Below are 18954 nucleotides of genomic sequence, written 5' to 3'. Positions count from 1 at the left end.
AGCGACGGTGGAGAAGGCCCTGCCTCCCCATCTAACCTTTTTATACCTGGGAACTACTAGAAGATTCTTGCTAGCAGACCTAAGCTGCTTGGTAGGGACATAGCTCTGGAACATCGCTTTAATGGCATCAGGGCCTAAGCCATAATAGGCATTACGGGTCAGGCAATGAGTCTTGAAGAGAATTCTGCGATCCAGAGGTAGCCAGTGCAGCAAAATGAGGGAAGCCGAGACTGAGTGGTACTTTGGCAAATCCATCACCAGCCTTGCTGCTGCATTCTGTACTAACTGTAAACGACGCACCAAACCCTTGTTCATGACCAGGGCATTACAGTAATCAAGTCTGGACATTACCATGGCAATCACTGCCTGCTTTCGTGATGCAAACGAAAGCAACTGGTAAATTCTCCTAATAAACCTGATTATCCCAAAACAGGTGGACACTGTTTTGCTAATCTGTAGGTTCATGGACAAAGATGTGCCCACTATAACACCCAGATTTTTCCCATGGGGTGTAGGGGATGGGCAGCTGCCCAGAGTATCAGGCCACTATTCATTAGACCATGTGTCATGTTGGTTACCAAAAATCATGCATCAACCTGGACCCGGATGTTGTCAAAAACCACCTTCTAAAGCCGTGCTGTGAGCCATCAAGCATCTGGTGGTCCAGTAGATAAGCGCTAAGATGAGAGGTCAAATATCTTTCCATAATCTTAGCTGGAACCAGTAGCAAAGAAATGGGGCGATAGTTTTTTAATTCCATAGGATCCAAAGACGGCTTTTTTAAAAGTGGTTTAACCACAGCAGTTTTCCAAAGGGTGGGATACTTCCCCTCTGTAATAGCTATATTATGTACTGAAGTGAGATGGGGAACAACGACATCACTTCCTAGTTTTAAAACCTTTAGGCGGCATGCATCCAAGGGAGACCCAGAGGTAACCCCGTCTAGTAGGTGATCCGTCATTTCAGGTGAAATGCAAGGGAAGGTGAGTAGCTTTGGTTCATCTTCCATGGCTATTGAAACATTAGAGTCTATTTTAGGAGGAGCAGATATAGCCTTTCCAGCATTATAGCCCTCATAGGTGGAATATATATCTGTGATTTTAGTGTGGAAAAATTGTCATTCTGTCAGCGTTCTTAAGAGACATCAGATGAATCTGCAACAGGAGGGTAAATGAGAGAGTTGATAACCTTAAAAAGCTCTCTAGAAGATGTAGTTGACTCAGTAACCTTAGAATAGTGCAGTCTTTTTTTCTTCAATAATGGCAGCTTTATAGACCCTCAAGCTCTGTTCATGTAGCTCTCTACCTGCCGGCGCCAGATCTGTGCGCCATATCCTTTCCTGTTTGCGGCAGGATTGTCTCAGCTTTCTGAGTCTGTCAGAATACCATGGAGCAGAGTGTTTTTTCCTTGCTACATAATGTTTTGAAATAGGAGCGAAAGTATCTATGGCTCCTAGCAATCATCTAGAGAGTTCATCTGCTGCTAGGTGTGACAATCCAGAATATTCCAGGACCCTACGTCTTAAGAATGGCTTGGGAGGCAGATATTAGTCATTTCAATGTGTATTGAATTAATAAATAACTGTTGTTCTCATCTCTAAATTAGATAGGGCCACAATGCGATAGACTGTCATAAATGCTGGTGTTGACAATTAAGTGCCGGTGGCAAGCACCAGAAACCACTGGCTCAAATTAAGTACTGAGACTGGATGAGCCGGCTGTGAGTTTGGACTATATTTATTTAGGTTTGAGGAGAGGTAGTAAGGAATGGAGCCCTTTATGGCTTTGAACAGCAGATCAATAACTTATAGTGAGCACTGTTCTTAACTGACTGCCAGTGGATTTGGTAATGTTAGACAGAGGTGGAAGTATGTTGAAAGTTTATAATGTGTCCTTGAGGCTAATCTGCGTACACTGTTCAATGGCCTTAAGTAATACAGGAGGAACCCACAAGTAACTGAGTGCAGTTTTAAATTTTCCTAAGGACATATGAGGATATCGGAGACCTGGTTGGATGGAACGAGATTCATGGACCAATTTTTCGAATGTTTAATAAATGAAATCTGGCTTCTGTAGTTGTGTCGGTTATCAATATTTCAATGTTCACAGAAGGGTGAAGGTATACATCCAAGTTTCCTCCACTTCTCACCAGCTCTCTAATTGTGGCAGACTGCAATGCTAAGGTTTCGCTGTCAGTATCATGGTTTGTAAACAGAGTTATGGATTGTACACCTGAGCCCCTTGGCAACTCAATGGGTGTAGCTATGTTACGGAAAAGGAAATAGTCCCCTCTTTAGCACCCTCAGTTCGCCGTGGGTACTGGGAGCTGAACAATTCAGCTCCATAGAAGGTCTTTCGGTTGAAGCTAGATTCAGCATAACAGCAAATCAATATTGAATAAATCGACAATTTCAAGTTGGTAAATGTATTAATTAAAGAACTACCAAAGCTCTAAAGAGCAGCATACTATAGAATATTGACAGCAAAGAGGACAGGCCCATATATTATCAGGCTTATTCAAAACATCTATTTTCCATCACGTTGAAAACAAAAATACACAGTTACAGCTCATAAAACACTATACATTGGTAAAAACCAGGCTTCAATCCACAAATTGCCCACCATCATATAAAACATAGGTTTACTTTGTCCAGCAAGAAAAGATTCTGTCTTAGACGTTTTTTCTCCAATAGGCCTATCGTGCAATGTAAATGCATCTTTCACTAAAACCTCACATCTATGCTTTATATACTTTAGGGACAAAATTCAGTTTTCCCTGCAATCCAAGTATAGTTTGTTATACAATGTATTTTTCGGTGTTCATATGACACAGACTCTTGGCCCCAATGACCTACCAGGGGTGGAGCTGAAATCACATTTGGATTTCTCCCAATGCCCATTTTGATTAAACCTTCAGATTGTTTGGCCCATGAAGAGCTATCTGTGGTCTAGTACTCCCCAACTGTATCATTTACCTAAATGAGATATCCATGGAAGGGAACCTGTGCCATGCATTTTTAATACATCTTGTAAAGTTTTTTGATGCATTTTATTGATGTCAGGCCTATAGAGACAAGCTTTTTGAGATTACAATCTTAAATAAGTTGGAGCCAAAGGGAAAAACTCGGAGTACGGCAGAGCTAAACTTTAGTAAGGTGTATATCCACAGTGCAGCTTTTAATTCTTACAGTTTTCTATATATTGTTAAGTAAGATCTTTTCTGTGGGTCGTATGCTTCTGAGGCCTTGATGTTTTAGGCAAATCTATCTCATAGCTGTGGCCTGTCAGCAGCCAAATTCTGATCTCCAGCTGTGCCGCGTCTAGGCGCTGCCGGATTACCTGTGCGCCGTGAGACCAGCCACTGTTGCCAGTCTAACAAAAGCAGCCCAAGTAAAAAGGCAGCTGGGCCAGAGTTTCAACATCATGACACTTACTTTGTCTCCATCAAGGTTAGTGCTACCAGACAGCTGGAGTCTTAAGTAATGAGGGGGATGCTACTAGTGTCCACCACATCCCATCATTCTATGGTGCAGGCTCCTCACAAACACACTGTTTTCATTTGTTTGGCTTTATTAACGGGCAGGAAAAGGATAGTTGGAGGAAGACAAAAACATTCACTCGTTGTCATTCAGTGCGTGATTATAGTTCATCTTGGGGTAACGCAATGTGTGAGTAGTAGTTTGCCTTACTGGTAGAAGTGAACATCTCACCTTGCGATGACACTGAATGGTACCCAGGTTGATTTCTCACCACATCCTAGGACTGAATACTCCCTCCCAACATAAGGTTGCCCCGTGTCTCAGGTGCACAAATATATGGCTGCTATCCAAATACTTCTGACTTCTCCGCAGTCTTTGACACAGTTTAACACCGGACTCTGCTCATGTTTTCAACGACACTGGGGTTAAGAAGACAGATTGGATCTCCTTCATCCTCTTGAACCTCACACAGATCATCTCAACTCCCTCTGTCACCTCCTGCCCTTGTTCTGTCAACTGGGGTGAGCTGCAGGGCTCCGATTTCTCAGATCAGGTTCATCATTTACCCAATCTTTTTGTCCTTCCTCATCAAATCATTTGGTCTAACTTGCTACAGCTATGCTACATTCATAAAGTTGCATGAGAACTGCTGTTTACCCAGATCTTGCCTCGCCACCATCTTCAACTGGACGACCACAAAGCATGTAAAAATTAACTTGAAAGACAAATTCTTACCTGTGGATCACTGGCTCATGCAATGCATCCAGTGCTCGACGCATTTGACAGTAAAACAATTTGTTGGAGTGAACAGGAACTCTGGCATCACCCGTGGACTATAGAACAATACGATTGTTAAGATTTCTTTCCATTGACTGAAGAACATCAGGACTCTCCATTTTTGTGCTTTCGTCACTTTTGTGCTCTTGAATCTTTAGTACACAAAGAACCTCAGCATTGATGATCTAGAATGCTAGCTTCATAGGCAACCATGGATTCTAAGCACAGTAGTAAGATGCATCCTACTTTACAACCACAAGTCTAGGTCACCTCCGCCCTAAGCTCTCTACCTTAGCTTCCAGATGAAAGGAGGATTTCCTTCCAGGACCTCTGCGTTTTTCATTGTGCCCTATAGGGAACATTTATTCAGAGGAATGTGCACATAGCCACACAGGTGAAGTCTCCATTTAATGATGCACCTCAGGCTCAAACCCAGATGTGCAATTTCTCAGGTTAATTTGGGCGGGGAATGTCGAGGCCTAACTTTTCAGTCCAGACCACAAAACTGGCACATACTCCCTGCTCACACAAAGTCTTGACAAATATTTAGCAACAGCTACTGCTCACAGCACCAGGATTGGAGAACGTTTGATCATCAGTCGCTTCAGTCTTCACATACACATCACGACCCCCACCCCGTTCACAGTGGAACATCTTGTCGAGCCTCTCACCATTGAACTTACTATATCCCCTCAGCAGCATTAGAACATCTCCATGTTTCCGCACATGTATGTTGCAGCAATCGCACCTTCCTCATCCACACTTGTGTGCACCTTCACACTGCCGAAGGGTCGCTGACAGTGCTTCAGGCACATGCTATTGGAAGCAAGATGCAATATAAATGAATCACAATGTTAAATAAGTCACCTTAAAGGAATTGGAGACTGTGGTAAACAGCTGACCATAAGAAGGCGCCAAGTGGTTCATTTTTGCCGCTGTGAGCTGTCTTCGTCACCTACTTCTGTACCTTAAGGTGAGCGGTCCCATCCTTCCCACCTGCTACTTTACCTTGCGGGGAGCTGCCCCCCTCATCTTCTGCTGTACCTTATGCTGGGGTGCCTCCTCCCCCCACTACCCATCTGCTCTCCTCCCTCCCACCTGCTACTACACATTATGGTGAGATGTCTACTCGCCACCCGCCTGCTACCTCGCGTTATCGTAAGATGTCCCCTCCCTCCTTTTGGTGAGCTGCCGCCCTCCCTTCCACCGGCTACTAAACCTTAAAGTGAGCTGCCTCCTCACTACCTAGCTGCTACTCCACCTTTTATGTGAGCTCCTACCTTTTTTATGTACAATCCCCTGTTTGTTGCCCCCACCCCACCTTGCTCTCACCTTGCTGTGGTTAGAAAGCATGTTTAAATCAATAACAATATGTACCATGTTTTTATTCCGTCTGATGTGCTGCCACGTCTGGTAGTACTGGCACAGAAAAGTCTCCAACCTGCCAGCGTGCTAAGCTGCTGTTCCTTGGCATGGTGCCCCCAGCACATTAGCGCCTGAGGAGCACTTGCTGCCAGCTGGGAGGAATGTGTTGGGCATTCCTCTGCTCCCTGATGTGTGTTTCCTCTGTCCCCTCCACTGGGATGCATCGTGTGCCACAGGCTCTGCTGGGGAGTTAACCCCGGCTGCTTGCATCCTTCAACACAGGCATCATTGCTGACAGGCAAATGTGCTCTGTGACTTATGCCTGCAACTGTATTTACACCTCCGCGTGCGCCCTGCAGCATTGCCAGGGCTAAACTAATAAATCAGGCTGTTTCCTTTGGACGGATGGACGTGGCTGCAGGGCCTTGCCAGGGCACTCCCTCTCCATACGAAGGGGCTTTGTGTTTGCAGTCCAGCATGCAGTCCATTCTTTGGACTTGGCAAGTGGATTTTTTTATTCTATTTATTTTGGAGTTTCATATAGCGCGAACTTGACCGGAAGGTATCGGAGCGCTTTATAGAGGTCAACATTTATAAGGAATACACAAGAAAAATAGTAGGCATACAGGGTAGTAATATACAAAAAATGGTGGAGTACATGGACGATATAGTTGGCGATCGTATGTTGTTTCAGGGGAAGGAGGAGTAACTGATGTAATTGTTTCCAGAGGTAATGATGATCAGGCTCTTTGGTGGTTAGGGGGAAATGCATCAAGGCAAGTAGAAGTAGTCAAGTGGGTTCAGGTATTTGTTGAGAAGTAATTTGAGTTTTTTTTCTGAAGTGTATTTTACTTTAATAAGATTTGGTCCCTCCAAGCAGCATTGTTTAGTGGTGCAGAAGTCGCCCCCCCATCTATTTATTTATTTATTTGAAGGTTTTATATAGCGCGTACAAGACCCTTGCGGGTATCAGAGCACTTTACACGTCCGATGTAGAAAACAAGAGTAGACTTCGCAAACAAAGTTATAAGTGAATCAGATATACAATACACAGAAATGTAAAAACTAGCGAAAAAACCAGTATGTAGCACTAAAACAGAACTAGTAATAAAATACAGTAATAAGTCAGTAAATTCACGTGAAATTAGCCATGAGGAGCGCTTTCACTTCTTTTTTTGAAGGAGGCCGTGGAAGGACTCAATCTTGTTTCAATGAGCAGAGCGTTCCAGATCCTGGGAGCCATACCAGAGAAGGATCAGTTATAGTTTTTTTTTTTCTTGGCAAATCGTTGTGGTTTCAGTAGAAGAGTCTTGGCACTCCTGGAGGCTCTCGTGCCTGAAGAGAGCACCAGTTTCTGCACTAGGTAGTGCGGGGAATTGTGGTGTAGGGCCTTGTGCGTCATACAAGCGATTTTCAGATGAAATCTAGCTTCAAACGGTAGCCAGTTGAGGGCTCTAAGGTCTGGGGAGATGTGAGACGTTCTCTTTGAGCCCGTGATGAGTATCGCACCTGAGTTGATAGCGCCTCTTAGCCGGGCTGTCGATGACCATAGGAGGCCGCATAAGGTTACCACCCATATTCCACTCTAGGGATTATTAGGGCTTGAACTGCTTGTTTTAAATCGTAGGCTGGCGGAAAGGGTTTCAGTTTTACCAGGGTCTTCATGTGGAAGTTAGCTCCTTTTGTGGAAGTGCTGTGATTTGAAAGTTTCACCTTTACCTAGGTGCCAGAGCGCTGCGCATCATTGAAGAGAAGTAGAATCCTGTACTGTAGCAGATAGAAAAACATTTTTCAGTCTCAAAATCTGTCTGAACGTTTTTATTTTTTTATTGCAGACATAATATCCCAATTGGGCTCCATGCCAACCTGTCGGAAGGATCCCCTGTGTGCGAGGCTCTTCGGAAGAGCTCCTCCCTGTTAAACGAAGACGGGTTCTTCCATGGCAAAATGGGCATCAGGAAAGCTTTGGCGGAGGGGCTTCTCGAGATGTCGGAGGTAAGACATAAATCATGGAAGTCCTATTCGTGCAAGTTCCAAAACCTAAATATATTACCGTGTCTGGCAGAAAGTCCCAGGACCTCATTTACGTATTTTGTTGGTGACATTCTCCTGGCAAACTCCACAACCAGTAGTCAGGAAGGCCAAGTGATCATTAGATGTCAGGTCACAAACAGGTCAGCTATTCTGCTCTTTCCAAAAGAGATATATTGCACAGCATTTGTGTTTTAAAACACAGGAGGTAGGGTGGCATATCTTTTTATTTATTGAGTAAAGGATAGTAAAATAGATTGGCAGGTAACTGTCCCTGCTGCATAGATCTGTCTGCAACCTACAGGTTTGAATCCTGGCATGTTGCCTCAGCCTTTCATTTTTCTTATGTTAAAGAAAGTTCGCCATTAAAAAGCAGCCAGTAAAAAAAATACAACAAATATGTCCAGTGCTGACAGAACAGGGCTGCACATAATAATGTTATTCAAGAAGGCAAGATCAAACACCTGCACCCTCAGGAAAGTAGTCTGTTGTGCTTTAGGGAGATACTTTAAAAACCCCTTTTTATGTTCCATTCAGAAAGATTATTGTTCCAGGAGCTGAATGTATTTCTCTTAAATTGAGAGAAAGGGCCCCTGCACTGTCTGTGAGATGTGAAATGTTATCATCTGCCCAAGATTGCAGACTGCAGTCCTTGGACCTCTGGTCATGGGATTTTCCGATTCAGACCTTGTGCTACTTGGGGGACTGTTCTCTGGAATGTGACTGATGGATCTTTATCCTTTTAGAGACAAGGTCTTCAGACCAGGGCGGACTTCATCAGGAGGGCCTCACCCGTTATTTATACTCTGATATTAAATTCTAGTTTTGCTGAAGTTGAAACATTTTCCTTCGCACCTGATGTCTCTGGTCTCCGTGCGGTGTTTTGTAGAGGCACTTATACCTTTATTAGGTCTTTATAAGAGCACCCTAATTTGATCTTTAGCTTGATTATCTGCAGCATCCTTTCGCCACCTTGTACTCCATCTAGAAGACCCTGTTATAGAGTTCTCTGCACAGGTGGGTCTAGATTTATCTATCGGTGCTTCTTGAAGTGGAGGGCATTCTTCATGTGGATTAAATCATGCCGGCTCCACCACTGGCTCATAGATGCCCCTATGATCATCAGTATCTCCCACAATCATCAACCTCTTTCTTGAGCTATGGAAACTTTAGATCTCAAGGGACATCCACCAGGATGCAGACGACAGATGACTATAGCTCCCGCTCTCCTCTCTGGAGGCTATCAAAAGGTCAGAAATCGCCCTCCACATCCTGGGGAGTTTTGATGTCAGCCTTCTCTTTCACATCAAACTCCAGCAAGACAGAGTTTATTGTGTACATTTAGAGAAGGCAAGCCCAGCTAGATTGATTCAAACCCCTGGGCATCATACCTAGCACTGTAGAGAGCCAAATATATATTTTTTTCAAGAAGATAATCTTAATTTGTAATTTCATGTTACAGAAACTGAGACCGCGCTTTGCTGACTCCATCTACTTAGGAAGATATTACACGAGGCGATTTCAGCCCAGTAGCTCCTCACATCTAGAGATGGGGGGGGCTAACCAATGTCCCAGTAGCTTCACTGAATGTACACCCTCTCTTAGTGCGAAGACTAATCCTTGTTGTTACAAAGCTCAACCGCGTGGCCCTTCAGCCATTTTATGCTGGCTAACTCTAGAGCCTTGTTTACAATATTGCGTATCACGCATAGAGCAGTATTCTAAGATAACCACTCTAATGTCGTATGATAAGAAACAAACTATAGTTTCTGCAAGAGTGTCTGTGGACAACGAAATCAAAAGCTTTGAATCTGACTTCTGTTGCTGCACTCCTAGATGACGGAATGCAGTCGTAGAAAACGTGAGCATTTCCTGGTCCCATTTTATTTTTAGGAAAGCTCTTAAACCACCTACTAAAATAATGTTTGTTGACTGACACTGCAGGTGCACTCTCATGTACTGTATCACACATTTAATGTGACGCCCTCATAGTCTAATGTTCCATGTAAGCTAACAGGATGGCCCGCTGCTGAGCATGCTGGAGCTTCAGGCCATCAGCTGAATCCTAGCAAGGCCCACTCACCATTACATGTTTCTGAAGTTGGTAAAGTGAGTATCATAGATTGTATAATAGTACTTATTACATGCTTAGAGACTGCAGAAGTACTGTATGACAAACGCCTTATGTAAAAACAGGCTATTCTTACATGTACAGCATTTTATTACTGAATGTTAGCTGGGGCATTATAAATACTGTTTATTTGTCTCTGCACTTAGCTGTAGAGACTCTTCGCTGCCGCCTCGCTGGTCTTTGTCAGAGCTTTCTCAATTTTCTCTTTCTTCTTTTTCTACTTTTTAAATGGTGCCTTAGTCAGTTCGGTTCAGAAATACTTAATTCGGCCAGCCAGGTGATAAAAGGCAAAAAAACAGTATTACACAACAAATTGATACAGCAACATTAAAAGAGAATTACCACAACGCGTACGTCAGATAGGTAAAATTCATTAGAACAGCAAAGTATCTCAATCAATAAATATCAATGTTCAAGTCCTTGGACTTTAACCCAACTAACGAATAGAAAACAGTTTCATAATTTTCTTCTTTGCTTTGTCAAGTGTGATGCATTCTCTATGGAAGATAAGAAAATCATGCATGTATTTTAATGCCCAAGTTCCTTATTCTCTTGAACTTTGTTATCAAATTACTTTGTAACCTGTTCTTCTGCATTCGATCTTCATTGATAATCCTACATGCGGGTAGAAATGTAAGGCCTTCAGTAGGTACCTTTACCTTGTAATTAGATTCCATACAGGTGCCCTATGTAGATGTCATTATTGTAATAAAAAGGTAGCTGTTTTAAGTCGTTATTCTTCATCGTATTGCATTCTATATAGGAACACGTGCGTAATACACAATAAACCAAGAGCCAGAGGTTTCACGCTGCCCTGTGGATGCACACAGTAGTCCAGGGGCTGAGGCTTCTATAGCAACTCTTGAAGTAGTCCTTGTATGATTATATTCAGAATGGATTTTGCACGGACAGGTCGTGGGTTTAGCAATGATGACATTTAATCCATAGGATGTGGCTCGGCAGCAGTTTCCATCCAATCAGAGAGGCAAGTGGTGACAGTCTAGTTTGGCTGTAAGCTTCCGCACTAGAAGTGTTAATGCTTGGACACTGGTTTTTATGGCAGTATCTATCACTAGCAGGCTGTTTCTAAAGGATGGGCGAGAAGTTTAATGCTTCATGTCAGCAATAAACACTTGAATACCAGTCCCCAAGTTTCAAATGCCAAAACACTATTTAGTGTAGTTATAAACATTAGTTGTTTGTAGAGTAGACAATTTACATTTTTAAGTGCAGCTGAATACTAGCTGCTACAATTTAAATAAATATTCTCAAGAATATCACCAAATGATTTAAAAACAACTTCATAGAATTAAAGTTAACTTTGCTACTATATGCTGCTATAATTTGAAGGAAAAACAGCAGTACTGAATAGAAATGTAGCCAGATATTCAGCAGTTATGAAAGCTGAAATTTGACACTACTCCTCTGGGGCACCCGCAGCTTCTATATTCCATGATGCAGTTGTATCAGTTCTATTTTTTTTCTAGTGCATCTGATAAGGATCCCTGAACTTTTTCCACTGTTTAAACTTGGACATTTGTTTGTACTCTGTGTCTTTCATGTGCAAGACTGTTTTGAAATCCTTTCATGACAGTAGTCAACCTTATTTCATTCACTATTTTGCCACATATAAGGCAGAAACATGCACTTCTCTTTTTATCAAGGGCCCAGTGTGTGAAAGACTAATATATGTAAATTATTGTCGAAGCCTTTGTGTGGTCTGCTGTGATTTAGTCTTCAGCAGAATGTAAATTTAAGAGCATTGAAGGAAAGAGTAAATTCACTTGACATGAAGGCAGGAAGATCTTGATGAGGCAGTGTTATTGTGAAGTGCAGGTGAAGCTGAGCAGAGTAGCCAGGAACTAGCTGGTAACCTGCCCCTGCCCCGCCCCAAAAAATAATTCCGGGGTAGAGGAAATAAGATTCAGCTAGACAAAAAGCCCTTGACTGCCCATTTCGGGTTGACGGCTTTGATGTCGATAGAAGTTACTGCTGCCGTGTGTTCATCATGTGAAAACATACGGAACGGTCATCTTCAAACAAGAGATACCATTCATTATTGAACCTCAATGGCGACACATTGAACATCACAGAATTTGACTTCGAGGCATTGGACGTTGACCAGTATCTCCAAAAAGACTTGGAGGAAGAGGAGTCTACAATGACTTCCAGTTCTCCATCAGTGTGCCTACCGAGAAAGTCAACAGTAGTGATTTAACAGTAACATCGAATGACCCTCTACAAACACTAGTGCAAAGTTTGGAGATTCCAGAGCAACATCCATTTGGACATAACTTACGGTTGTGCCAAAGCACAGGTTAGCATCCCACTGAGAAGGCTTAGCCCTCCACCAAGCACTGCCTTCAGTAACCTTTCAGATATCGAATCCTGCTGTACCAGAGACAATTCAAAAGGCTAGGATCGTGGAGATTTCCGATTCTGCCAGATCCACTAGATAAAAATGTTCCTGTGGAGTATGTGGGCATGAATGCTACTGTAGATATCAATTGCACTTCATATGTACCTACTTCACCACTGACTTCGGCATTGAGAGTGTCTTTAGTGGATATCACAACAATTCATGAGGTGTTCAAAAGCGGGTATGACAAGTTCAACATCCCACTGGAGACCCCACAGACATTTATATTGGCAATTAGGGAACTTTAAAGACCAGGTCTTCTGCAATACTGCTGCTCCCTATGGTTCCAGGATTATTGAAGATGGCTGTAGAGGTGTTTCTCATACCAGCCGTGACTAAGAAATATGTGCTAACGTAGCTGAAAAAAATGTCTCCTGAACAAGATCCAGCTATCTTGAAAGGAGACCTTCAACCTTACTCACTTAATTTATCAATACTGATGAAACTTTGTGCTTCAGCTGCACTATCATCAATGCCACTAAGTGGCTATAGCGATCATCTTCACACTGTTGTAATAAAATAAATGTGTTTCATGCAGCTATATAGCAGTTAGCCTCGAGTGCTACACCTCTTCTAGGGCATTACAACAGGGCCTTGTAGTAATCACTACAACCTTTACAGAGTATACCCCCAAGGAGATTTGACAAGAGTTTCACAAAGTCTTTGAAAGAAGAGTGTAGGAAAGTGGATTATTATCGGGAGTTGACAAGTATCCACCTTAAAGGATAAGACCACTATCTGCTGGATGTTAAGCAAATGAAAATAAACCTATGCTCGATCCCTGGCGAGGTGACATCTAGGAGTCCGGCTTAAATCAAAGACTGTGTAAAGTATTTAAGCAATACATACAAAGTAGAAAGTCACACAAAACAAAATTCCTCAACCAGTTTTATAGTAAAGAGATAAACATTGAGTAAAATAAGACCCAAATGACAAAAATCCAATAAGGAGACCCAGCTACATAAATTTGTAAAGATTGAAATGAAAATAGCTAAAAAAAAAAAGCTCACAGCGCCAATGCTAGCCTATGGCAGTAGTGGCCGGCAATGCTCGCGGGTGGTGGCGGGCGCGAGGGGTATTCGCGGGGGGTGTCGCACGGGGCAGTGAGGATCACGGGGAAATAAAAAACAAAAATGCAATTAAACGTACCTTTCCGCCGGGTCTCATGTCGTCTCGGCTTCTGCTCTCCTGCCTCTGGAACAGGAAGCAGGCAGCCAGGCTCCCTCCCCATAGCCAATCACAACACTGCAAGCAGCGTTGTGATTGGTTGGGACGCCGCCCAGCCTGGGATAATGAGGTGGACATGTTCTCCATGCAGGCTGCAATGCAACCTGCATGGAGAACGGCAGAGTGTGCATGACTGGTTTGGCGGCCCAAGAGGGCTGACCAAACAGTCTTTGCGCACTCAGAAGTGGGCAAAACGGGGCGTGGCTTGGACGGCAGTCGCGATGGCTGCCTAACCGAGTCGCTCTGCAGTACAGGGAAGCGACTTCTCCTCAGATCAGGCACCACTCTAATTATACCGTCTCCAGACCGCCAGATACCGACCCACCTACTCATGCTGCACTGAATGAGCGGTGGATTGAAGCTGAAGCTGCACGATATCGCCTACAATCCAAGTTCTCCCCAGAGCCCGCGGAGATGGCGCGGTCAATCTAAAATGGCACCGCGACTCCGTTTCAGACCCGTCTGAGCCCGGTAATCGGCTGTGCCTAGCGCTCCTTTCAAAAACCTCCCGAGACCGCCCGACTCGGCAAACTGGGGCTGCGAAATGCGTACAGGCACTTTCAGAAGGTGAGTGCCCCTTGGTGTTGCCACATTGCCCCTCAAACCTCTGCTCTGCCCGACCTCATCATGGCAGCTGCTGTGGACATCCTGGCCAGTGCTGTCCCGCGATGAAACAACAGAAGGCAGGAAGGTCCTTGCCCTCATGCAATGTTATATGCACCCACCATAACAACATATGGGAAGAGCGCCAATCACCCTCTTGCGCCTGGGTTGACCATCTGCTCCCTCTGATCCTGTTTTGACCAGCCCACCGGAGCTCCTAACATGGCGCCGCAGCACTGCCGGAGCTTTTGTACCTAGCTCACCAGCGAACCTCTGGCGCCCATCTGCCTGCCGGTACTGAGCCCAATTCACCCAGTAGGAGCATCCTACGTTCTGGACTCGTACCAACGCAGTCACAGCAAGGGCAAGAAGGCACATGTATGCAGGCTGATAGGTACCCATCGCAGCCGTTTGTGATTGTGATTCTAGACTTAACTCCTCTACGGTGCACTTTTGAAGTCTCTACAATGTGCAATGTGCGTCTAGGTCCCTATCCCTGGTGTGGCAAGTTTTAACCCTCCTCTTCTGCCATGCGCTATCCAGGAATTACTTCTCGACTACACCCCTCGAGCCTGATACAGCGCACAGAGCCATTTGAGCGGGTCACTGTCTGAGTCGCAATAACAATTATTAATCTGCGCAACACCGGCTTACACCTTAGTCCGGCACCTGCTACACAGAGGCGCTGGTCGCCCGTTTAAGACCTGAGCTCGCCTCTCACCAGCCAGCTTTTCACCTACACTCGCTCTAATCTCAACAACTAACGCCTGTAACGAACGTTCAACGCAGTGGCAAGTGTTTTACAGTAAGCGACCGACATCAGCCGCGCACCAAGCGCCGCTCCTCCCATCAACTCTATAACAAGCACTGGTGACCTGTCCCGCAATGGCAGAAAGAGAGGGCAGAGGCAATAACAAAAAGGTAAGCCCGGATCCAGTGATTTCGGACTCTCCCATTAAAGCCAGGGCGGACATAGCAGCCACCATGGATATGATACTTAAAAAATTGGCTGAAGTCCATGACCCGGCTAAATCCACCAAAGGTAACACGGACTCCATGCAGCTCGAGCTCACGGCAATTAGAGAGGATATGAGCACTATGAATAAAAATTTGGGCGAAGCGGAACAACGCCTAAGTGAGGTGGAGGACATGTCCCTTGAATCAGTGAAAATAATAAAGCATCTTGAAAGCACCACCGACGACCTTAGACGACAAAACGCCGATTTGGAGGACCGTAACAGAAGGGGGAACATCCGCATCTTTGGCGTTCAAGAGAACTCTGAAAAGGACGCAGAATCGTGCGTATCATTCTTGGAATCATGGATCCCTATGGTAACTAAGATCGATTTCCAACATGGCTTTGAATTGGACAGAGCGCACAGAATTCCCACCTTCATTGACAAAAAAAGGAAGGGGCCACGTCCTCTGATATGCAAACCACTCAGATACCAACACGTGGAGGCCATCCTTCAATTTGTAAGGAAGAACCACCATATATCCTGGGAAGGCCAACGCATAATCTTCACCCAAGATTACTCCAAGGATACGGTTGAAGTACAAAAAGGGTTCCTCCAACTGCAGGACAAACTAAAAGCAAAAAACATCCCATTTTCCTTTGCAGGCCCATCTAGATTTAAAATCATTGAAAACGGGAGACCTCACTTCTACTCTACTGTGGAAGAGGTGTGGCGCCGCGGCCAGGGCGACTGACGCTGGAATCTGGGGACCACGGTTCGATCCCCGGCTCCGGCGGCAGGTTAGCCCAGCACCATGTGACTCTGGGCAATAGCTCGCTTAATCTTCCCGAAGGCCCCCCAGCGCCTAGAGACCCTTACGGGTGATTGTGCGCTTTACAAATGTGGACTTTACTTTACTTTACACGGACCGCAGAGACTTGGCGTGCCATCTGGAGGACTGCCCGGCCAAGAGTATGGATCAGTAGAGTGGCGCAACGAACAAGAAGAAGACGGTTCGCCACGAATCCCATGACTCTGCTCCTGCCTGATCCTCTCTTTGAGCAAATCTCACGGAGGATAGGGTGGCTCTGGCTGCCCGATCTGCTCAATTCCTGGCAGACTTTCCCTGTATGGATGAACGATGCCCGAGTATGTCTTCTAATATGGCCCACCAGTGTCGTGAGTAAATACGGCCGTCTCACTGCTTACTAGCATGATCTGTCTCTATCAAGTTCGAAACTGTCTTACTTCTGCCGGACTTAGAGGTCCTAGACTGTTCCCAGGCCACTACTATGACCATACTGACTAAGTTAACTAATATCTGGACCACTGTTGCTCTGGGAGCATAGCCACCTACCTAAAGTGTTAACGGTGGCAGGTCTACCAGTCCCAATGTTTACATGTTATACATATAGCAGCTCTTGGTTTTATCGCTGTGGTCTTAACGTTCTCAAAATCCGATCTCTTAATTAAGACCTCCTTTGGATGGGCCTTAATGTTTAACCTGGTTCTGATTGACCCTTTGTCCTGTCTGAAGAAACGTGCTTGACCCAACGCTTCTTCTAACATTTCAAGTTCTCATGTTTAGAAACCTTGTGCATAGGCCCTGTCCTAGTTTAACCATGTTTTAAACTGCCTAATCTTGTTCAGCCTGATAGTTGTTGTCGTTTGACTTTCAACCCTGTTCTGCACAGTGGCGGTACTGCCGTCGTACACCCTAAGTACGTTCGTTGGGGAGGGAGGGTGGATGGGGGAGGGGGTTAGAGGGACAGGGATGGAAAGGAAGTGGGGGGGATGGGGAGGGGATAAAAAAGGAGTTGTTTTTCACAGTATATGTTCTTCTTTTTTGGTTTGCTTCATATTTTTTCCCAGCTGTAGTAACCAACGCTCAAGCAGTGTCACACATTTCATACTTTACTCAGGGGCCCTGGTTTAGAATTGCTGCCAGAACCCCATCAACGATCCTAGTATGTTCTGCAACTCACAACACTCCGCAGTTGTTCCATTTAGCGACACCACCATTGTCCGATGACTGACACTAAATCATTATCGGAAAACCTGAACATAGGATCCTTGAATGTCAAGGGTCTTAACCACCCGGTGAAAAGACGGAAATCTTTGAATATCTCTCTAAATCGAAAGGAGATATCATCTTATTGCAAGAAACTAAACTCTCAGAAGAAGACACACAGTTTATTAACCTCAATTGGATCTCACACACACTCTGCTCCCCTGCTGACCACAAGAAAAGTGGAGTGATCACACGGATTGCAAAAAACTCTGTTGTCTCACACATACACGACTCGGAGGGCAGAGTGCTAATCACACATCTGATAAGGGATGATAACCCCATCCACGTTGTAAACCTATATGGCCCCAACTCGGACACTCCGGATTTCTGAGACTCAGTCTCCCGGGCCATAGAGAATATCCCACAAGATGAACTTTTAGTGGTGGGTGGTGACTTCAACCTCCCATTAGACCCTGTACTCGATCGGCAATCTAAATTCTTCTTCCATCCTTCCCGCTCACAAGAGGCGCTTACGCGTCTATGTAACCGATTCCTATTAAAAGACTCCTGGCGACTACAAAATCCCGATGGTAGAGATTATACCTTTTACTCAGCCCCACACAACTCATACTCCAGAATTGATTTTATCCTTATTTCGAGTCCCTTCACCCCCCTCATCGAGGAAACAGACATTGCCCCAAACGTAATCTCCGATCACTCATATATTAGCACCAAGCTTGCTGGCTCTCGATCGATCATACCACCAAAGCGTTGGAGGTTCAATGAAGAGACCCTGTCAGATCCTACGAACAAACAACAAATAGTAGACGCCATAACGGAATATATCTCGATGAATGACTCCCCTGACATAGCTCCTCCCACTGTCTGGGACGCTCTTAAAGCCACACTACAGGGAGTTATTATTCGCATCAGAGCCAGAACTAATAAGATGTTGAACCAAGACCTAGAAAGGCTTTAAAAAGACATCAAGACCCTAGAAGCCACCCAGCCTCCGCCCTTGAACTCTTGACCAAGAGAAAATACGAATATAACACAATCGCCAGCAAACAGGCTGGGGTTTGGATTAATAGAATCAAAGCCCTAAAGTTATGTGATGGGAACAGGGCTGGGAAGCTTCTTGCATCATACCTCAAGCACAAACAGAGGTTGCTCACTATAGCCTTGATCAAAGACTCCGCAAATAAAATACACACGAAACAGGCGAAGATTGTGGACACCTTCAAATCCTTTTATGAGGACCTCTACAAAAATGAAACGACCCTTGATTCGGCTGCTTGTACTAAATACCTTGAATCCCTGAAACTCCCTAAACTCTCAGAGGAGGACCGCGCCCTCATAGGCTCCCCCATTAAGGACACAGAAATCTTGTCCTCCATCAATTCCCTTAAAAGTAATAAAGCCCCGGGCCCAGATGGGTTTTCTGTAGCCTTTTACAAGTCCTTCGACAGCTTGCCCCCATCTTCCTGAAACTCTTTAATTCGATTGCCTCCACTGGCAGCGTCTCGAATACAATGAGCGAAGCTACCATAATTGTTATCCCAAAAGACGGCAAAGACCCCCTTTTAACTAAAAATTATCGTCCCATCTCGCTAATAAATTTGGACTGCAAAATGTATGCAAAAATCCTGGCGGTTAGACTCCATACCATGCTCCCTAAACTGATTAGTACCTCGCAAGTGGGTTTCCTAAAACATCGTCTATCGAGCGATAATACCAGACTATTATGCCACATACTAAAGAAAGCCAAAGTGTCTCCTGCGCAAATGGTTGCCATAACTCTGGACGCTGAAAAAGCGTTTGATAAAGTATCCTGGACCTTTCTTCAGCACTGTATGCGCACCTTTAACTTAGGACCCTCCTACATCAATATGGTGATGGCCCTCTACTCATCCCCGTCTGCTAGAATTGCCATTAATGGCACTCTCTCAGACTCAT

At 44.7% G+C, this 18954-nt stretch overlaps 1 protein-coding gene across 3 annotated transcripts in view; it reads left to right on the top strand.

The window, feature by feature from the left end:
* Nucleotides 1-18954, top strand: part of YDJC (YdjC chitooligosaccharide deacetylase homolog) — a 149648-nt gene that overhangs the window by 77748 nt on the left and 52946 nt on the right. For all 3 annotated transcript variants that reach the window (XM_078667873.1, XM_078667874.1, XM_078667875.1), the window contains exon 3: nucleotides 7456-7615. In XM_078667873.1, the coding sequence (XP_078523999.1) occupies nucleotides 7456-7615 (160 nt within the window). The remainder of the gene's footprint in view (nucleotides 1-7455; nucleotides 7616-18954) is intronic.

Source organism: Lissotriton helveticus, chromosome 11 (genome assembly GCF_964261635.1).
Source record: "Lissotriton helveticus chromosome 11, aLisHel1.1, whole genome shotgun sequence".
NCBI classification, from domain to species: Eukaryota; Metazoa; Chordata; class Amphibia; order Caudata; family Salamandridae; genus Lissotriton; species Lissotriton helveticus.
This window is presented reverse-complemented; position numbering and strand designations above follow the sequence as displayed.